This window comes from Aquarana catesbeiana, linkage group LG05 (assembly GCF_042186555.1).
Source record: "Aquarana catesbeiana isolate 2022-GZ linkage group LG05, ASM4218655v1, whole genome shotgun sequence".
In the NCBI taxonomy this organism is placed as follows: Eukaryota; Metazoa; Chordata; class Amphibia; order Anura; family Ranidae; genus Aquarana; species Aquarana catesbeiana.
This window is the reverse complement of record NC_133328.1, coordinates 34396452-34412639: the sequence shown is the minus strand read 5'-3', so window position 1 is coordinate 34412639 and position 16188 is coordinate 34396452. Positions and strand designations below refer to the sequence as shown.

Genomic DNA, 16188 nt, shown 5'->3' with positions numbered 1-16188 from the left:
GTAGATCCGAGGGTGACATGCAAGGAAAATAAAAAAACAGCATTTTAGCTTGTACATGATTGGATGATAAAATCAGCAGAGCTTCCCCTCATTTCAGATCTACCCCTCAGATCTGCAGCGACTGCACTTCCAAGTGCACTTTCAGTGCAATTTCAAGTGCACTTTGCACTTGTAGTTTGCACTTGTAGTGCAAAGTGGATTTGCCTTTCTTAAATAACCCCCATTTTCTATATTGTGCTATACAATGCATGTGCACAGTGGGGTTAATTTACTAAAGGCAAGAGTAGACAGTGCACCCTGCAAGTGCAGTTGCTCCAGAGCTTAGTGAGGTAAAGCTACACTTTAGGAAGTCTATCCAATCACATGCAAGGAAAGAAGAAAAACAGCATTTTCGCTTGCACAAGATTGCATGCTGGAAGTCGTCAGAACTTTTCCTCATTTACTAAGCTCTGGAGCAATTAAACTTTGCAAAGTGCAAAGGGGGAGATTTACTAAAACTGTTGATTGCAAAACCTGGTGCAGCTCTGCCTAGCAACAAATCAGCTTCCAGGTTTTATTGTCAAAGCTTAATTGAACAAGCTGAAGTTAGAAGCTGATTGGCTACCATGCACAGCTGCGCCGTATTCTGAGCACTCACAGTTTTAGTAAATCGTGGTTACAGTCTATTTGCCTTTAGCAAGTCAACTCCAATCGAGTTAAATTATGGTTGAGAGCTTTATCCATGGTCACAAAGATCTGTCCGGCGCTTCAAAGATAAATCTTTCCACATAACATCTGAATATCCTAAGTACATGCCAAAATGAATTCCCTGCTCTAACTACCAGATGTCAACAAATATAATGTGTTCCATTAAAAGTCTTAATGTAATCCAACTGAAAAAAAAAATATGCAAGCAAAAAACACCTAAAAAGTTCTGTAAGTTTGTTAATTTTTTTTGTCTTGAATCAATTATCCCACCCTTCCCCCCTAGCATTGCACAGCATTCCGAGATAGGAATGTGTGGCCAAACATATTATATTTACTTGACTCCCATCTGCACGGCAAGGAAGACGAGTTACAATATGCTTTGTGTGGGAAAAAAAAAAATACCCGCAACTTGCAGAAACTTGTCCAAAAACCTTGCAGATCACGAACAAACCTTCAGTAAACATGCACTCCGATCTACGTATCAATTAGCCTGACAGAAACTGGCCAAATTTCGATCCGTCTATGAGCAAGCTTTTTATACTGAAGTTGATCTATCTATTGATATCAGTACAACCAGCCCGTTTTTTTTTTTTTTTTTTTTTGCCTGATCTCTGCCACCAGCTATAGCCGGGCATCAGTGATCATTGTATTCTGCTGGTAGGGAACGTTGCCCATACTCCCCGCTGGCAGAACACAATAGAACTGCAGGGGGGATTCAATAAATTGTCTTTCCTTCAACCTGAGGTTGAAGGACAGAAAACTGCAGAGTGTATATGCCTTGCCCAAGTGTTAGGGGGACCCCCTGGGCATAAGTCCCCACCAGTTCTGTAAATTGAAAAAAGAAAATCCTTCCTCTGAGCATTCCAATTTGCCATCATTGGGGTTAATTTACTAAAAGGCAAATAGACCAGGGGCGGACTGACCATTGAGCCACTCGGGCACTGCCCGAGGGCCCTAGGCCACTAGGGGGCCCCATCAGGGTTGTCAGCCTCAGTAAAACCAGGGACAGTATGTATAAATCTGTGGTTTTTTTGCATCTGTCTGTGTGTACAGTGTGTACATGTATGTGTATACTATGCTGTGTGATTGTATACTGTGTGTACATGTATGTGTATACGGTGTGATTGTATACTGTGTGTGTGTATACTGTGTGTACATGTATGTGTATACTATACTGTGTGATTGTATACTGTGTGTGTGTATACTGTGTGGCCCCATAATCTCTGATTGCCTGGGGGCCCCATAATCTCCTATTGCCCGGGGGCCCCATGAGTTATCAGTCCGCCCCTGAAATAGACTATGGGGTTGATTTACTAAAGCTGGAGAGTTGCAAATCTAATGCTGCGGGAGGGATTCCTCCATCATCTCTAAATCGTCTATGAACAGGTTGATTATACTGAAGTCGATCCATGGATCAGGTTTTTGTCGCCCAATCAGTGCCAGTGGCGGCAGCCGGGTAGCAGCGATCATTGTATTCTGCCAGTGGGGAAGGCACCCCCCACTCTCTCCACTGGTGGAACACAATATCGCTGCGGGAGGGATCAATCCAACAATCAATACTAACTGTGTTGATGGGGGAATTGAGCAATTTTCTTTCCTTCTTCTTTTCTTTCCTTCAACTCATAGTTAAAGTGATTGTAAGGGTTCGTTTTTTGTTTTTTTTAAAATAACAAACATGTCACGCTTACCTCCACTGTGCAGCTCGTTTTGCACAGAGTGGCCCCCAACCTGGTCTTCTGGGGTCCCCCGGCGGCTCTCGCGGCTCCTCCCCACATCAGATAACCCCCTAGGAAAAGCGCTCTCCCGGGGGGGTTACCTTGCGGGCACGCTCCCGAGTCCAGCTTTTGCGTCCATAGACATGAATGCCAGACACGGCCCCGCCCCCCATCGCCCGCATCATTGGATTTGATTGACAGCAGCGGGAGCCAATGGCTGCGCTGCTATCAATCTATCCAATCAAGAGCTGAGACAACGGGCAGAGAGGGAGAGCGCGTTTCGGCCGCGTGAATTCCAGGGCTCAGGTAAGTAAAACAGAGGGGGGGGGGGTCACTACCATAAGTTTTTTCACCTTAATGCATAGGATGTATTAAGGCGAAAAAACACGAGGCTTTACAGTCCCTTTAAAGTACAAGATGTTTTACAACCTCTCCTAAACGATTTTGACAGATAGTAACCAACGTTTAAAAACGTCCGTTTTGCCGCATTTACATGCCGCGTGTAGAAACGTTTTTTTTTTTCCTAATAGTCAAAAATAAAAAATGCCTGTAAACGAAACGCTGCTAAAACGTGAGTTACCTCGTTTACAAGCTGTTACAGGCGTTTGGCGTTTCAAATGTCTCAGAACATCCGTCCTGAACGCATTTTTTTGCTTTTCAAAAAATGCTTCTAAACTCAACTGCCTAGAAAGGACTGTAAACGCCCCTGTGTACATGTTCTGATAAGATAACATAGAGGAGAGTTCAGGGGCAGCTGAAGAAAAATGCCCAACTCCTAAACGTCCGTTTACCAGCAGCAGTGTACATGAAGCCTTAGGGCTCTTTCACACGGAGGATCCGTATGTCCGTTTTTCATCCTTCCGTTTTCGGATGAAAAACGGACATACATGTATCCCTATGGAGCGTCGGATGTCAGCGGTGACATGTCCGCTGACATCCGACCCGCTCCGATCCGAAAAGTGTAACGGAGGAAAACCCTACTTTTCCATCCGTTTTCGGATCGGATCGGGTGACGGCAGACATTCTACGGTCCGTCATCATCCGATCCCCCATAGGGGAGAGCGGCGCTCTGACAGGTCACTGTGCAGCGACGGACCTGCCATCTTCCTGCTCAGCGGGGATCGGCGGAGCGATCCCCGCTGAGCAAGCGGGTGTTCACGGGGCGGATCATCACTGATCTGCCCCGTGTGAAAGAGCCCTTACTGTACTGTCTGCCCTCATGATGTAAAGCACTGCGCAAAATGTTGGCTCTATATAAATCATGTATAATAATAAGAATAATAAAAATCATCCAATCATGTACAAGCAAAAATGCTTTTTTTTTTTTTTTTTTTTTCCTTGCACCTGATCAGGTATTATTTGTAAAGTGAAGCTTTAGGCTCCATGCACACACTGGATGTTAAAATAATGTTATAAAAACGGCAGTAGCTTTGCAGTGAGTCTTTCAACGTTTTTTAACGTTTTTGCAATAGCGTTTATTAGCGTTTTTCCACATCAGCGTTTTTTAGCACTCTTTTTTTTCAATAGATCAAAAACGTTGGTGAGACACGTTTTTGAGCGTTTATCTGCGTTTATCAGCGTTTGGCATTTTTTGTGGTCAGAAAAACGACTCCTGAACGCGAATTTATGGTGTTCAGAAAACAGCCTATAAACTCCACTGCTGATAAACGTTCCAAAAATGTCCATCATGTGTGCACGGACATATAGGATAACATAGAGGGGAGTTTAGGGGCTGTTAAAAAAAAAAAAACGCCCAAACTCCCAAAAACGTCCGTTTATGAGCTTCAGTGTGCAGGGAGCCTTACCTCATTTACTAAGCTCTGGAGCAGCTGCACAGTCTATTTTCCTTTAGTAAATCAACCCCATCGAGTCAACTCATTTCGTTCAAAAGCCCTTAAAATACCATCCAGACCCGCTACTTGAATGGAATCCCAGACACATTGCACAGGATTCTTTTGTGCCTAGAGCATTACAATATGTACGATTTTTCTGCAAAAAAAAAAACACATCTGCGTGCCAATTTCGCTTGTCATTATTTGCGATCGTAGAGTCCCAGCAAGTCAAAAAGAAAGCAAAAGCAGCTTTGGATCTTTCTTCCTGTGCCAACGCTCTAAGAAACTTTGCTCCGAAAGTTACTATCACCCTCTTTTGTTTCATGAACGCACGCAGACGTCCCATTTTGTCCCCCCCCCCCCCCCCGCTTACTTCGAGGTGCAGCTTGCGCCGAAGACGTCACGACTTGTCCCAAGAAGCAGACAGCAACCAGAAGATGGACAACAATGGAAAGCATTGCTGGGATGGGAGAGGAAGGCTGGACTCTGGAGTTTAGCACAGCAATGGTTGCTCAAGGCGGAGTTGGAGCTTGAAGTGAATTGTGAACTTCCAGCCAAGTTTTTATAGAGCGAGGGGGATGCCCTAAGCTGTGTGCAGGCAGGGTCCCCCCTCTACACAGGGGAGGGGTCTATATGAGTCACTTGGAGCCCTCTGACAGTCAATATCCACTCTCACACATCAACCTTCTTATCCATTCTTATTATGCACGAGCACGTCATCCATCCAGGGAGGAGAGTTTTGTAACAACAGTTATATTTAGTCCTAGGAGCTCCGTATACTGGGTGGTGTCACCAACCGCCCGGAAAGGCAGAAATTCGTTTTTTTTTTTTTTTTTTTGTTCAAAGGTTAAACTTTTTTTTTTGTTGGTGCCCACTGGGGACAATGCACCGGAGGACGAACGTTACAACTTATCTCTATCATCATGGGGAAAATGACTTTGCAGGTTGACGTGACTTGGTCAGAAAGAGGAAGTTTTTTTAAGTAGAGAAAGTTATGAAAGTAAAAGTGTCAGAATGTGCAATTATGCTGGGCATAGCCAGTTACTCATTGTGACTTCCATGGAATCTTGTTGTGCAAGGACAGCAAGAGGTCAGGTTGTAAAAAGTGGTCAGTGATTCATTTACACCCCTATAGCGGTAATAAATCTCAAAACCCAAAATATAATATATTGCAGCTTACCAAGTCTTAGATGTTTTCATAGGTGTGTGCAGCCTATTGTATCATTGCATATATATATGGTTCTGGCCAGCTCAGTAAATTGCTTTAAAAAAAGGCCTGGATTCTTTCCTAAATGTACATAATATAACTGGGTACTAACATTTATAGGTAAAGTTGATCCAGGGAAAATACGATTGCCTCTCTGGGATCAGTAAGGAATTTTTTCCCCTGCTGTAGCAAATTGGATCATACTTTTCGGGGGGTTCGCCTTCCTCTGGATCCACTGTGGGTATAGGATTGGATATATATGGGATTGTATGATATTTTTTTATTTTATTTATTTATTTATTTTGTATTTATTTTTTCACATTTTTTTATGGCTGAACTGGATGGACTTTTTTCAACCTGGCTAACTATAATATAATATATATACACATATATACACATACCTCCCAACTTTTTGAGATGGGAATGAGGGACACCTATGGGCAAAACCATGCAGGCATAGGACACACCTCTTGCCACGCCCCCTTAAAGGAGAATTGTACAAAAAAATAAAAGATTGGTTCAACCCACAAGTGTTTTTTTTACCACTACTATTCCTTTATATCGGCTTTTAGAATTTACAAATGCAGCAATTTAGAAATCAGATGAAAGGTTTAGCGCTGGAAAACATTTTTTGATAGATAAAAAGTGCATTTTATATACAACTATATAGATCAGACCAAAATGAGGGACAAATGAGGAGGAATGAGGGACAGAGGGACATTGCTCCAAATCAGGGACAGTCCCTCGAAATCAGGGACAGATGGGAGATATGTATATGTGTATATGTATATATATATATATATATATATATATATATATATATATAGGGTGATTAGGGTGTGCCCAGGCACATCTAGCACACCCTGGCTAACTATGTGTGTATATATATATATAGCAGTAGGGCAGAGGACGGTGTCAGTAGTGCAGTAGTGCAGAGATTAGTGTTATTAGTTTATTTTTATTATTTTTTTTATTATTACTTTTTTACAATTATTTTTGTTTTTAAATTGTTACAATATTTCTTTACAATAATGTATTATTATTATTATTTTTTACAATTTTTTGGGGGAGCCCCATTGGGGGGCTTTAATAAAATATCAGGGATCTAAACAGACCCCTGATGTCTCACTTCTGGGACAGACAAAGGGACCGAGGACAGAGATTTCCCCAGCCCCTTCCTCTGCAGCCAAGCAGCAGGGGAAATCTGCGCAGCACAGGGTGATTAGGGTGTGCCCAGGCACATCTGGCACACCCTGTGCGCACGCTTATGGATGTGATGGCTGCTTTAGTTTTCTTTTTTTTTTTTTTGGCTCCCCCCCCCCCCTCTATTTTCACATGGTAATCTGGTCAGTAACACACCTCCTGTATTAGTGAGACACCAGTCTGGATGAAGGAGCACAGGAGGCAGAGCAGACAGCAGCATTGTCAGTTTGGAGGGAGGGGAGTGTTAAATGTATTAGCAGATTTAAATACACAAACTGAAGCCAATCTCCAGCTCACACTTTATAATCAGTTACAGCAAACTGTTTTTTTCCTTCTAGGATAAAGGTTTTACATAAATAAATACAATTTTATCATTTTAATTACCCCTGCCAATGTTAAATGGTTTGTCTCATCCATGTAAACTGGAGAGCTTGTGCTTTCGAAAAACAACAGACTTGCTGGCTGATTCACTAGATGAAAATAAAAGAAAGAAAGCCTAAAAAAAAAGGAAACGAATGCAGCCATCGCATCTAAGAATTGGTAAGCTGCAATATAATAAATGTTTGCTTTAAAGCAGTATAAAAGTGGTTCTAAATGCAGAAGCTTTTTTATCCTAATGCATTCTATGCATTAAGATAAAAAAAAACCTTCAGTGTGCAGCCCCCCTAATACTTACCTGAGCCCCCTCTCTATCCAGTGATGTTGCACGAGTGCCACAGCCATCTGGGACTCTCTCTCCTGATTGGCTGAGACACAGTGCCATTGGCTCCTGCTGCTGTCAATCAAACTCAGCCAATTGGGAGAGAGAGGGGGCGGGGTCGAACAGCAGCTCCATGTCTGAATGGATACACAGAGCTGCAGCTCGGCTCGGGTGCCCCCATAGCAAGCTGCTTGCTGTGGCAGCACTCAACAGGAGGGAGGGGCCAGGAGCTCCAGCCAGGGACCCGAGAAGAGGAGGATCAGGGCTGCTCTGTACAGTAAAGTGTAAAGTGATGGTAAACAATCACCCATTCATTTTAAAATAGAAATGAAAGGCAAAACATTTTTGTACAGATTTAAAATACATTCTATACTCCTTTTTTTATAAGTGATCACATTCCCTCTGTTCTCAGCTGCATAAAGGCTGGGGGGAGGTGACACAGCAGCACACTGGTCTTCCCAGTGAAAGGCTGTGCAGGGGAGGCATGTCAAGACAAGTCTGATCATTGGAGGAAAGCAGGCAGAGTTCTCAGCATAGCTAGAGAACTGACCATGCTGTGCTCTCATGCTTAGTGTGATCAGGTATTAATAGGAAAGCAGGGGGACTAGCAGGATCACCAGGGACTTCACACATTTGAAGCAAAAGAAAGAAAAAAGGATACTTTTGCATACAAGTACATGGTACAGCAGGCACATATCAAGAATATGACATGTTGGGGTAGCAAACACTTTAAATGTATTAGCAGATTTAGATACACTAACAAATGGAAGCCAATTTCCAGCTCACACTTTATAATCAGTTACAGCAAACAGTATTTTTCCTTCTAGGATTTTTTTTACATAAATAAATAAATGTTGATCATTTTAACCACCCCTGCCAGTGTTAAATGGTTTGTCTCATCCATGTAAACTGACACATTCTGCTGGAAAGCTTGTGCTTTTGAAAAACAACAGACTTTCTGGCTGGTTCACCAGATGAAAATAGAAGAAATAAAGCCAAAAAAAAAAAAAGAAAGAAAACTAATGCAGCCATCACATTCAAGAATTGGTAAGCTGCAATATATAAATGTTTGCTTTTGGGGTTAACACTACTTTAAAGCGGTATTAAAACCTAAAGCAATTGTTTATTATATTACCAATTACAAATTCTTAGATGTGATGGCTGCATTCGTTTTCTTTTTTAGGCTTTCTGTCTTCTATTTTCAGCTGGTGATCTAGCCTGTAAGTCTGTTGTGTTTCAACAGAACAAGCTACCCTGCATATGTAGTAGTTAGAGGATTGAGACCAGTGGCGGCCCATCCATATGGGGTGCAGAGGCGCCACCCCCCTAATCCATGTGCCCGGCCCCTAAACTAGATGTTTTCAAAGCATGTGATTAGAGCTGGAGCCTCCTGTCCAATCAGGAAGCGGATCCTGAGACCTATTTCCCTAATAACTGTTTTGATCTGCAACCATCAGCTGCTGGGTCACATGATTAGCTCTCCATCTTTCCATGAAGGTATGACCACTAGTTGTATGCACACATGAGTACTTTTCTTGTCTTATTATCTTTATTTTCCTTATGTATTTTTTATATATATTTTTATATATCGCTGTTGGGTTTATTGCTCTAATTTTTTATCTGTTATCCCTTGTGTCTGGGAAACTTGGGCTGCTAGTGTTCCCTTTCTTTCATTTTGCTCCACCTCCACTCTGGATGATTTCCGGCATCACCAATCAATTGCATTTTGTAAATTTTTTCAGCTATGTAAGTTTATATCTGTTTTAGCATATGCAGTTTTTTTTCTGCATACGTTTATATTTAGTGTATTTAGTATTTATGTAACTGTGTGTTTACTGTAGAGAATCCTCTATTGTACTATCCGAGGACAAGCCCTGAAGAAGACCACACTGGTCGAAACGCGTCTGGATCACTTGGCAGACGCACAACTTAGAATAACTATTTAGATTTACTGTACAGTACTGTATTATTCTACGCATGATAAATGTTATTTGCACATTTTTAATGTCGAGATGTGTCCCTTACTTCATCAGAGGTGACATTTTAGCTTTTTCAATAAATGCTTGTTTTATATTTTCATTATTTTGCATGATCATTTAACTTTTGGGTGTCACAAAGCCTTGGTGCTCCTCACCATTTCCCTTTCCCATTGTGGACTATGTAGGAGAAGCACGGGCTTCTATTCTCATGCCTCCCATCTGGCTTGGTGTGCCGCACGTCACCTAGGTGCGTCTGACACTTTCGGCTCCCCTGGTCTTCGGTTCCAGTTCCCAGTTGGCTTCCCTTCATGATAGGCTCGTTCTGGCAGGCACACCAGACCCCTCTACTTGGTCCAGGGCGGTTATACGTCTTCCCGCACTCCACGGCATCACAACCCAGGGATACGGCTGTGTCCTTCACTTCAGGGGTAAGTGCGGGTCTGGTGGGCGGACGGACGAGCGAGCGATGGGGGGTTTGGTGGGGGGGGGGCAGAAGACTGGCTGACTGACCAGGGGTGGTAGGTGGTTTGTTTGCCCCTGTCCCCCCAAAATGGAGCACCAGCTGCCACTTTTTAAGACAAACCAATTACCGCTGACAGGGGTGCTTATGATGATCAGCTTTTATGTAAAATATTTGTCCCAAAAGAAAGAAAACGGACTCTTATAACTGCTTATAAAGTGTGAAGTGGAGCTTGGCTTCAATTTGTTGGTGTATCAAAATCTGCTAGTCCATCTAACCCTCCCCCAGGCTGACAATGCTGCTGTCCAAGGTTGTCTCTGTTGCTCCTCCATCCAAAGTGTAGGCCCTCCAATACAGGGGGTGTGTTATTTGCAGGAACAATGGGTGAAAACAGAGGGAAAATAGCCTAAAAAAAAAAAAAAAAATCCAATGTATCCACCAATGATTGGTAAGCTGCACTATATTCCATTTAAAGGGTCTGTCCACGCCAAAGTAGGATTTCTGTTTCTGGTAAATGCTGGAGAGTTAAACCACCTGACCGCTTTCTTCTATCTCTCAGGGGACTATTGGGGGATCTCTGCACTGCCATCATCCCTGCTTATTTTTTTTTTTGTTATGTTATATTAACTAGTTAAGGACCGGAAGGTTTTCCCCCGTTAATGACCAGGCCATTTTTTGCGATACGGCACTGCATTGCTTTAACTGACAATTGCGCGGTCGCGCAACGCTGTACCCAAACAAGATTTGTGTCCTTTTTTTCCCACAAATAAAGCTTTCTTTTGGTGGTATTTAATAACCTCCCTGTTTTTTTGGTTTTTTTTTGCGATATAAACAAAAAAAGGCCGACAATTAAAAAAAAAAAAAAAACAATATTTTTTACTTCTTGTTATAATAAATATCCCAAAAATCATCAGTTTAGACCAATATGTATTCTTCTACGTATTTTTGATAAAAAAAATCGCAATAAGCGAATATTGATTGGTTTGCGCAAAAGTTATAGTGTCTACAAAACAGGGGATATATTTATGGCATTTTTATTATTCTTTTTTTTTTTTTTTACCACTAATGGCGGTGATCAGCGATTTTTAGTGGGACTGAGACATTGCGGCGGACAGATCGGACACTTTTGACACTTTTTTGGGACCAGTAACATTTATACAGCAATCAGTGCTAAAAATAGCCACTGATTACTGTATAAATGTCACTGGCAGGGAAGGGGTTAACACCAGGGGGCGATCAAGGGGTTAAGTGTTCCCTAGGGAGGTGTTTCTAACTGTGGGGGAGGGGACTGACTGGAGGAGAAGAGAGATCGCTGTTCCTGATCACTAGGAACAGCAGATCTCTCTCCTCCCCTGACAGAACTGAGATCTGTCTGTTTACATTGACAGATCCCCGTTCTGTCTCTCTCAGGAGCGATTGCGGCCACCCTAGAGCTCTTAAAATGGGCGATGTACAATGACGGCGATTCGCCCAGGAGAGTACAACTGTGGTGGCTGGTCTTAAAGTGGTTAAAGCCCAATTGAACCTTCACCCCCCCCCCCCCCCCCCAATACATAATTGAACCAGATCTCTATCCAGTGTTGTGCTTGAGAGCAGTGTCTCTCTCTGTTCCCTCTCTCCTCAGTGGACATGAAGGCAGCAATGGGAGCCATTGGCTCCTGCTGCTGTCAATCAAAGCCAGTGAGCAGAGAGTGGGGGTTGGGACCAAGTCTATGGGGTGCACACAGGCCGGTTTAGGATCAGGCGCACACAGGTGCCCCCATAGCAAGCAGCTTGCTGTTGGGGCCCTCAGCAGCGGCGGAAAGCCAGGGGCACCAGAAGAAGAGGATCAGGGCTGCTCTGTACAAAACCATTGCGCAGAGCAGATAAGTATGACATAAAAATATGTTTACAATGACTTTAAATCAGCTAAATACATTCCAGGTGCATCAAAACAAAAGGTGTTCAATGTATTACAGTATGTTTTCTTTCCAAAGTAGCCACAGCCTGAGTAGAAAAGCTGGTCTTCTGCCAGCATGGAAGCAAATGCTCATGGGGTGTCAATGAATGTATTTCTGCTGTTGTATTCATTGCTCAGCCTATACAGACTATTACAGGCTGCCGAGAAGGGGTTAAACTCTGTCTAGACTCTTTCCTGGGCTTTCTGCCCCCTGCGGTAAGCCACATAAATATTAGGGGAGGGCTCAGAGCTCCCTCTCTTCCACATGGGATTTATAGAGGAAGAACTGTTGCAGCTGTAGTCCTAATGGAGCATATGGCTCCCTTTTGGGTCATCCTGCTGGGATTCTCCCTGGACTAGGAACCTACCATTACTGAACTTTTGCTGAATGAACTTTGATTCTCTATAGCAGTGGTCTGCAAACTGCAGCCCGGGGGTCGGATGTGGCATTTTGCTTGCTTTTATCTGGCCCTTGGGGTATTATCTCCCCCCCGCCCTCCACTGGTGGGCCATAGTTCCTGCTACTCTATTCCTCATACTGACACCAATGATGGGGCATTAGTCCTTTCACTTACACTAAACAATGGGACACTATTCCTCCCACTGATACCAATGATGGGACACTGTTCCTGCCACTGACACCAATGACGGGACAAGATTCCTGCCACTGACACCAATGACGGGACAATATTCCTGCCACTGACACCAATGACGGGACAATATTCCTGCCACTGACACCAATGACGGGACAATATTCCTGCCACTGACACCAATGATGGGACACTATTCCTCCCAATAATACCAAAGATGGGGAACTATTCCTCCCACTGACACCAGGTCATTTTCTACTTCCACTGGCCACAGTCCTGCCCCCCTAAAGTCTGAAGGACTGTAAACTGGCCCTTTGTTTAGAAAGCTTGGAGACCCCTGGTCTAGAAGGTATGAACCTGGGCAACCTGCAATAGTTAGTTAGAACTGAACTCTGCTTTATGTGTGTTGTGCTGTTGAACTGTGTTGCTGAATCTTCAGTAAAGCTGTTAATCACACGGTAACATGTAGCATCGGAGTTGAAGAATAGTTGCTGCGGGTAACCAAGACCTGGTGGAAAGCGTATAGCAGCCGGTCATTAAATGTGGTACCTGGCGAAGGTGACAGGTCCTCCAGTAGCGAGGGGGTCGGTTCCTCCAAAAGTAACCGTCACCAAACCCACGGTACGGAGACCCCAAGCAGCTAGCCGCATGGTACAGGAGAGTGAAGGAGTTAAGTGAGAGCACGCATGAGGTCCGCACTGGTGCTTGGCGGGACCCCATTATGACACCTATTAGCAAATGTATGTCGGCATAGGACACGCCCCCCCGTCACGCCCCCTTAACCACTTGCTTACTGGGCACTTAAACCCCCCTCCTATCCAGACCAATTTTCAGCTTTCAGCGCTGACACACTTTGAATGACAATTGCGCAATCATACAACACTGTACTCAAATGAAATTTTTATTATTTTTTCCCCACAAATAAAGCTTTCTTTTTGTGGTATTTCATCACCTCTGCGGTTTTTATTTTTTGTTAAAAAAAATGTAAAAAGACCGAATTTAAAAAAAAAAAAAAAAATTTATTTTTTTATTTTTTGTTATAACATTTTAAAAAGGGTAATTTATCTCCTTCATTGATGTACGCTGATGAGGCAGCACTGGTGGGCACTGATAGGTGGCAGTGATGGGCACTGATGGGTGGCAGTGATGGGCACTGATCTGGTACATTGATAGGCAACACTGCTAGGTGGCACTGATTGGCACCACTGGTGGACATTGATAGGTGACACCTGTGGGCATTGATAGGTGGCACTTGTAGCCATTGATAGTTGGCACTCATGGGCATTGATACGTGGCACTGGTGGGCACTGTGGGCACTGTCAGGTAGCAATGTCAGGTGGCACTGGCAGGGGGTACTGGTGGCACAATTGAGGCATTATTGCCTCCCCCTCTTCGGGACCGATGTCCCTTGCTAATGAGCCGGTGATCGGCTTTTTTTTCTCCTCACACTGTCAGCGCGAGGAGAAAGAAAAAACCATCACAGAGCTTTTGTTTTGATCATGTGATCAGCTGTCATTGGCTGATAGCTGATCACATGGTAAGGGGCCGGGACCGGCCCCTTACTTGGATCGGTGATCAGTCGAGCCTCAGTGACTCTGTGATCACATCGCGCTCGGTGCGCGCCCTGCAGGGCGTGCGCAGGGCACGTGCACAGGGGAGGCTGTCATCTAACGGCCTCCCGGGAATTAAGGTCCGCGCTGTAGCCGTCATTCGGCTATAGCGGGGATATCAAGCGGTTAAAGGAGAATTATATAAACAAAAAAAAAGATTCGTTAAACCCACAAGTGCTTTTTTATCACTACTATTCCTTTATATTGGTTTTTGAAATTTACAAATGCAGCTATTTAGAATTTGGAGGAAAGGTTTAGCACTGGGAAACACTTTTTGAAAGATAAAAAGATAAAAAAAACAACTATATAGATCAGACCAAAATGAGGGACAAATGAGGAGGAAAGAGGGACATTATTCCAAATCAGGGACAGTCCCTCAAAATCAGTTCGGAGCTATGTATCTGGTTATGGAGGAGCATATGACTCACTTCATGTGACAGCACTGGGCCAACCAGCATTGTCACATGGGAGTCCAAAACCCTGTGTGAGTTAGAACCCTGGTAACTTATATGGGGCTGTGCTCTCAGTGCCTGAACAGGGTGGTAAGGTAAGTTTATGCATCTGTGGAGACTTGCTGCTTTGCCTTGCATTTACCTTTAACCAGCATCCACACATGACATGATCTCAACATTCTTAAAAAATGACATCTCTTTCCATGAGTGTACTAGTGTTGTTTATAATGTTTTTGACGGTATTCAAAAAAAGACTAAACAAAGTTTTAAACTATTTATGCAAAAACATTGTGTACTCCTTGCCCCAAGGGCTGTTCTTTAAGATCTGGTTATAAACAATCCCATTAGAGAACTGGCACATGTAGAAGGTTATGATTTTAAGGTGTGTTTTCTGTGAAAGTTGATCGAATGTTGAATGTTTTTTCAATCTACAAACCAAGCATGAGTTTCACACAGCACAGATGTGTCGACAGCGTCTGTCTTGAGGGGCGGAATGTGGCCTGGCCAAGCCAGACCCAAATGGGGTGGTCTCCAGGTAAAATGGTGTGTCCCTATCCTTTCCCTACATCTGTGGAACCTCTCCCTGCCGCTAATCACTGTCCCTGTCAGGCGGTGACCTGTCCCTACACGACCCAAACAAGCCTGCAAGCCAGGGCCCTAAATAGGCTCTGTCTGACCCAAGATGGCTGCTAGTCACATGGGGTGGAACATCCAATCGGATAGCTTCCCCAGTGACCCTGGTGTAATAAACTGCCTGGGTGCCTCCGCCAAAGAGCTGCTTCCTCCACTCTGGAACCAGGAACAAGGTATTATAGCTGGGAATTGCACCCAAGAACTAGGCGAAGTTAGCTTAGGTGCAAACAGGAACTGCCTTTTTTGTAAATTCACACAGAATTTATACCACACAAAATCATAAAAGAGCTTGACCACATTATCCTAAACAATGCAAACTTTAAACAGTAATATCATCAGTGCATCTAACAGTACATCTAATGAACAACTAGCAGCTAACAGTAACCTAATTAAACATTGATCTAATTAACAATAAGCTAATCAACAGCCAGGCACCCAGACAAGCTTTGATTAGTCAAGGAGCCCACCCCAGACAGTCTGGAAACAAGTCCACAGCCCTGGATACATAAAGTACATTACACATGCTGTGTCACGGTTATGCAGTAATCTTTCTCAGTCAGCTTACCTCTCCCCATGTGTTCAGACTAAGAGGCCAGCCACTCTCACCTGTCTGTTTTTATAACCTCTCCTCTAAGCATGGCTCCACCCCAGGCCCTATCAGGGAACCGTATATTAACCTGTGCACTGCAAGCCAGCGGTGCTGATCAACCATTGTGTATTCATTGTGTGTTTGGCTTCCTGTTTCCTGCTTGCCGTGTGCTCCTCATTTGTCTCTGTTAGCGACCTTGGCGTGTTCCCGACCATTCCTGTCTGCTCGTGACCCAGACCTTTTGGCGTGTCCCCGACTATCCCTGTTTGCCTGTGACCCTGAACCTTTGGCGTGTACTCTGTTGTTCCTGTCTGCTGGTCACCCTGACCTCTGCCTTATCCCTTTACTATCCTTGTTGTTCCAGCCTGCTGCTTCCTTCTCCTTTAGTCTAGAGTGAGTGTGAGCTGTGAGACCCTAGGGGCCGCGACCTGGAGCCAGACTGCAGGGCAGTCCATCCTCACCACTAGAGGCTCTGGTGAACACCTGCTGGCTCTTAGACTCCGCGCCCTGGGGAATCTATGCTGTAGCTCCCAGTGGGATCTGTGTTAGTGATCCAGTAGACCTGCTTCCTGAACCTCCCTGGGTACTATCC

At 44.0% G+C, this 16188-nt stretch overlaps 1 protein-coding gene across 2 annotated transcripts in view; it reads right to left on the bottom strand.

Moving 5' to 3' along the window:
• Nucleotides 1-15604, bottom strand: part of LOC141144174 (tissue factor pathway inhibitor 2-like) — a 40486-nt gene extending 24882 nt beyond the window's left edge. The window contains exon 1 of one of the 2 annotated variants that reach the window (XM_073629597.1): nucleotides 15573-15604. In XM_073629597.1, the coding sequence (XP_073485698.1) occupies nucleotides 15573-15582 (10 nt within the window). In that variant the 5' untranslated portion in view covers nucleotides 15583-15604. Of the gene's footprint in view, nucleotides 1-4607; nucleotides 4922-15572 lie in introns of those variants that run through there. The other variant, XM_073629596.1, reaches the window with a different exon arrangement.
• Nucleotides 15605-16188: the final 584 nt, after the last annotated feature.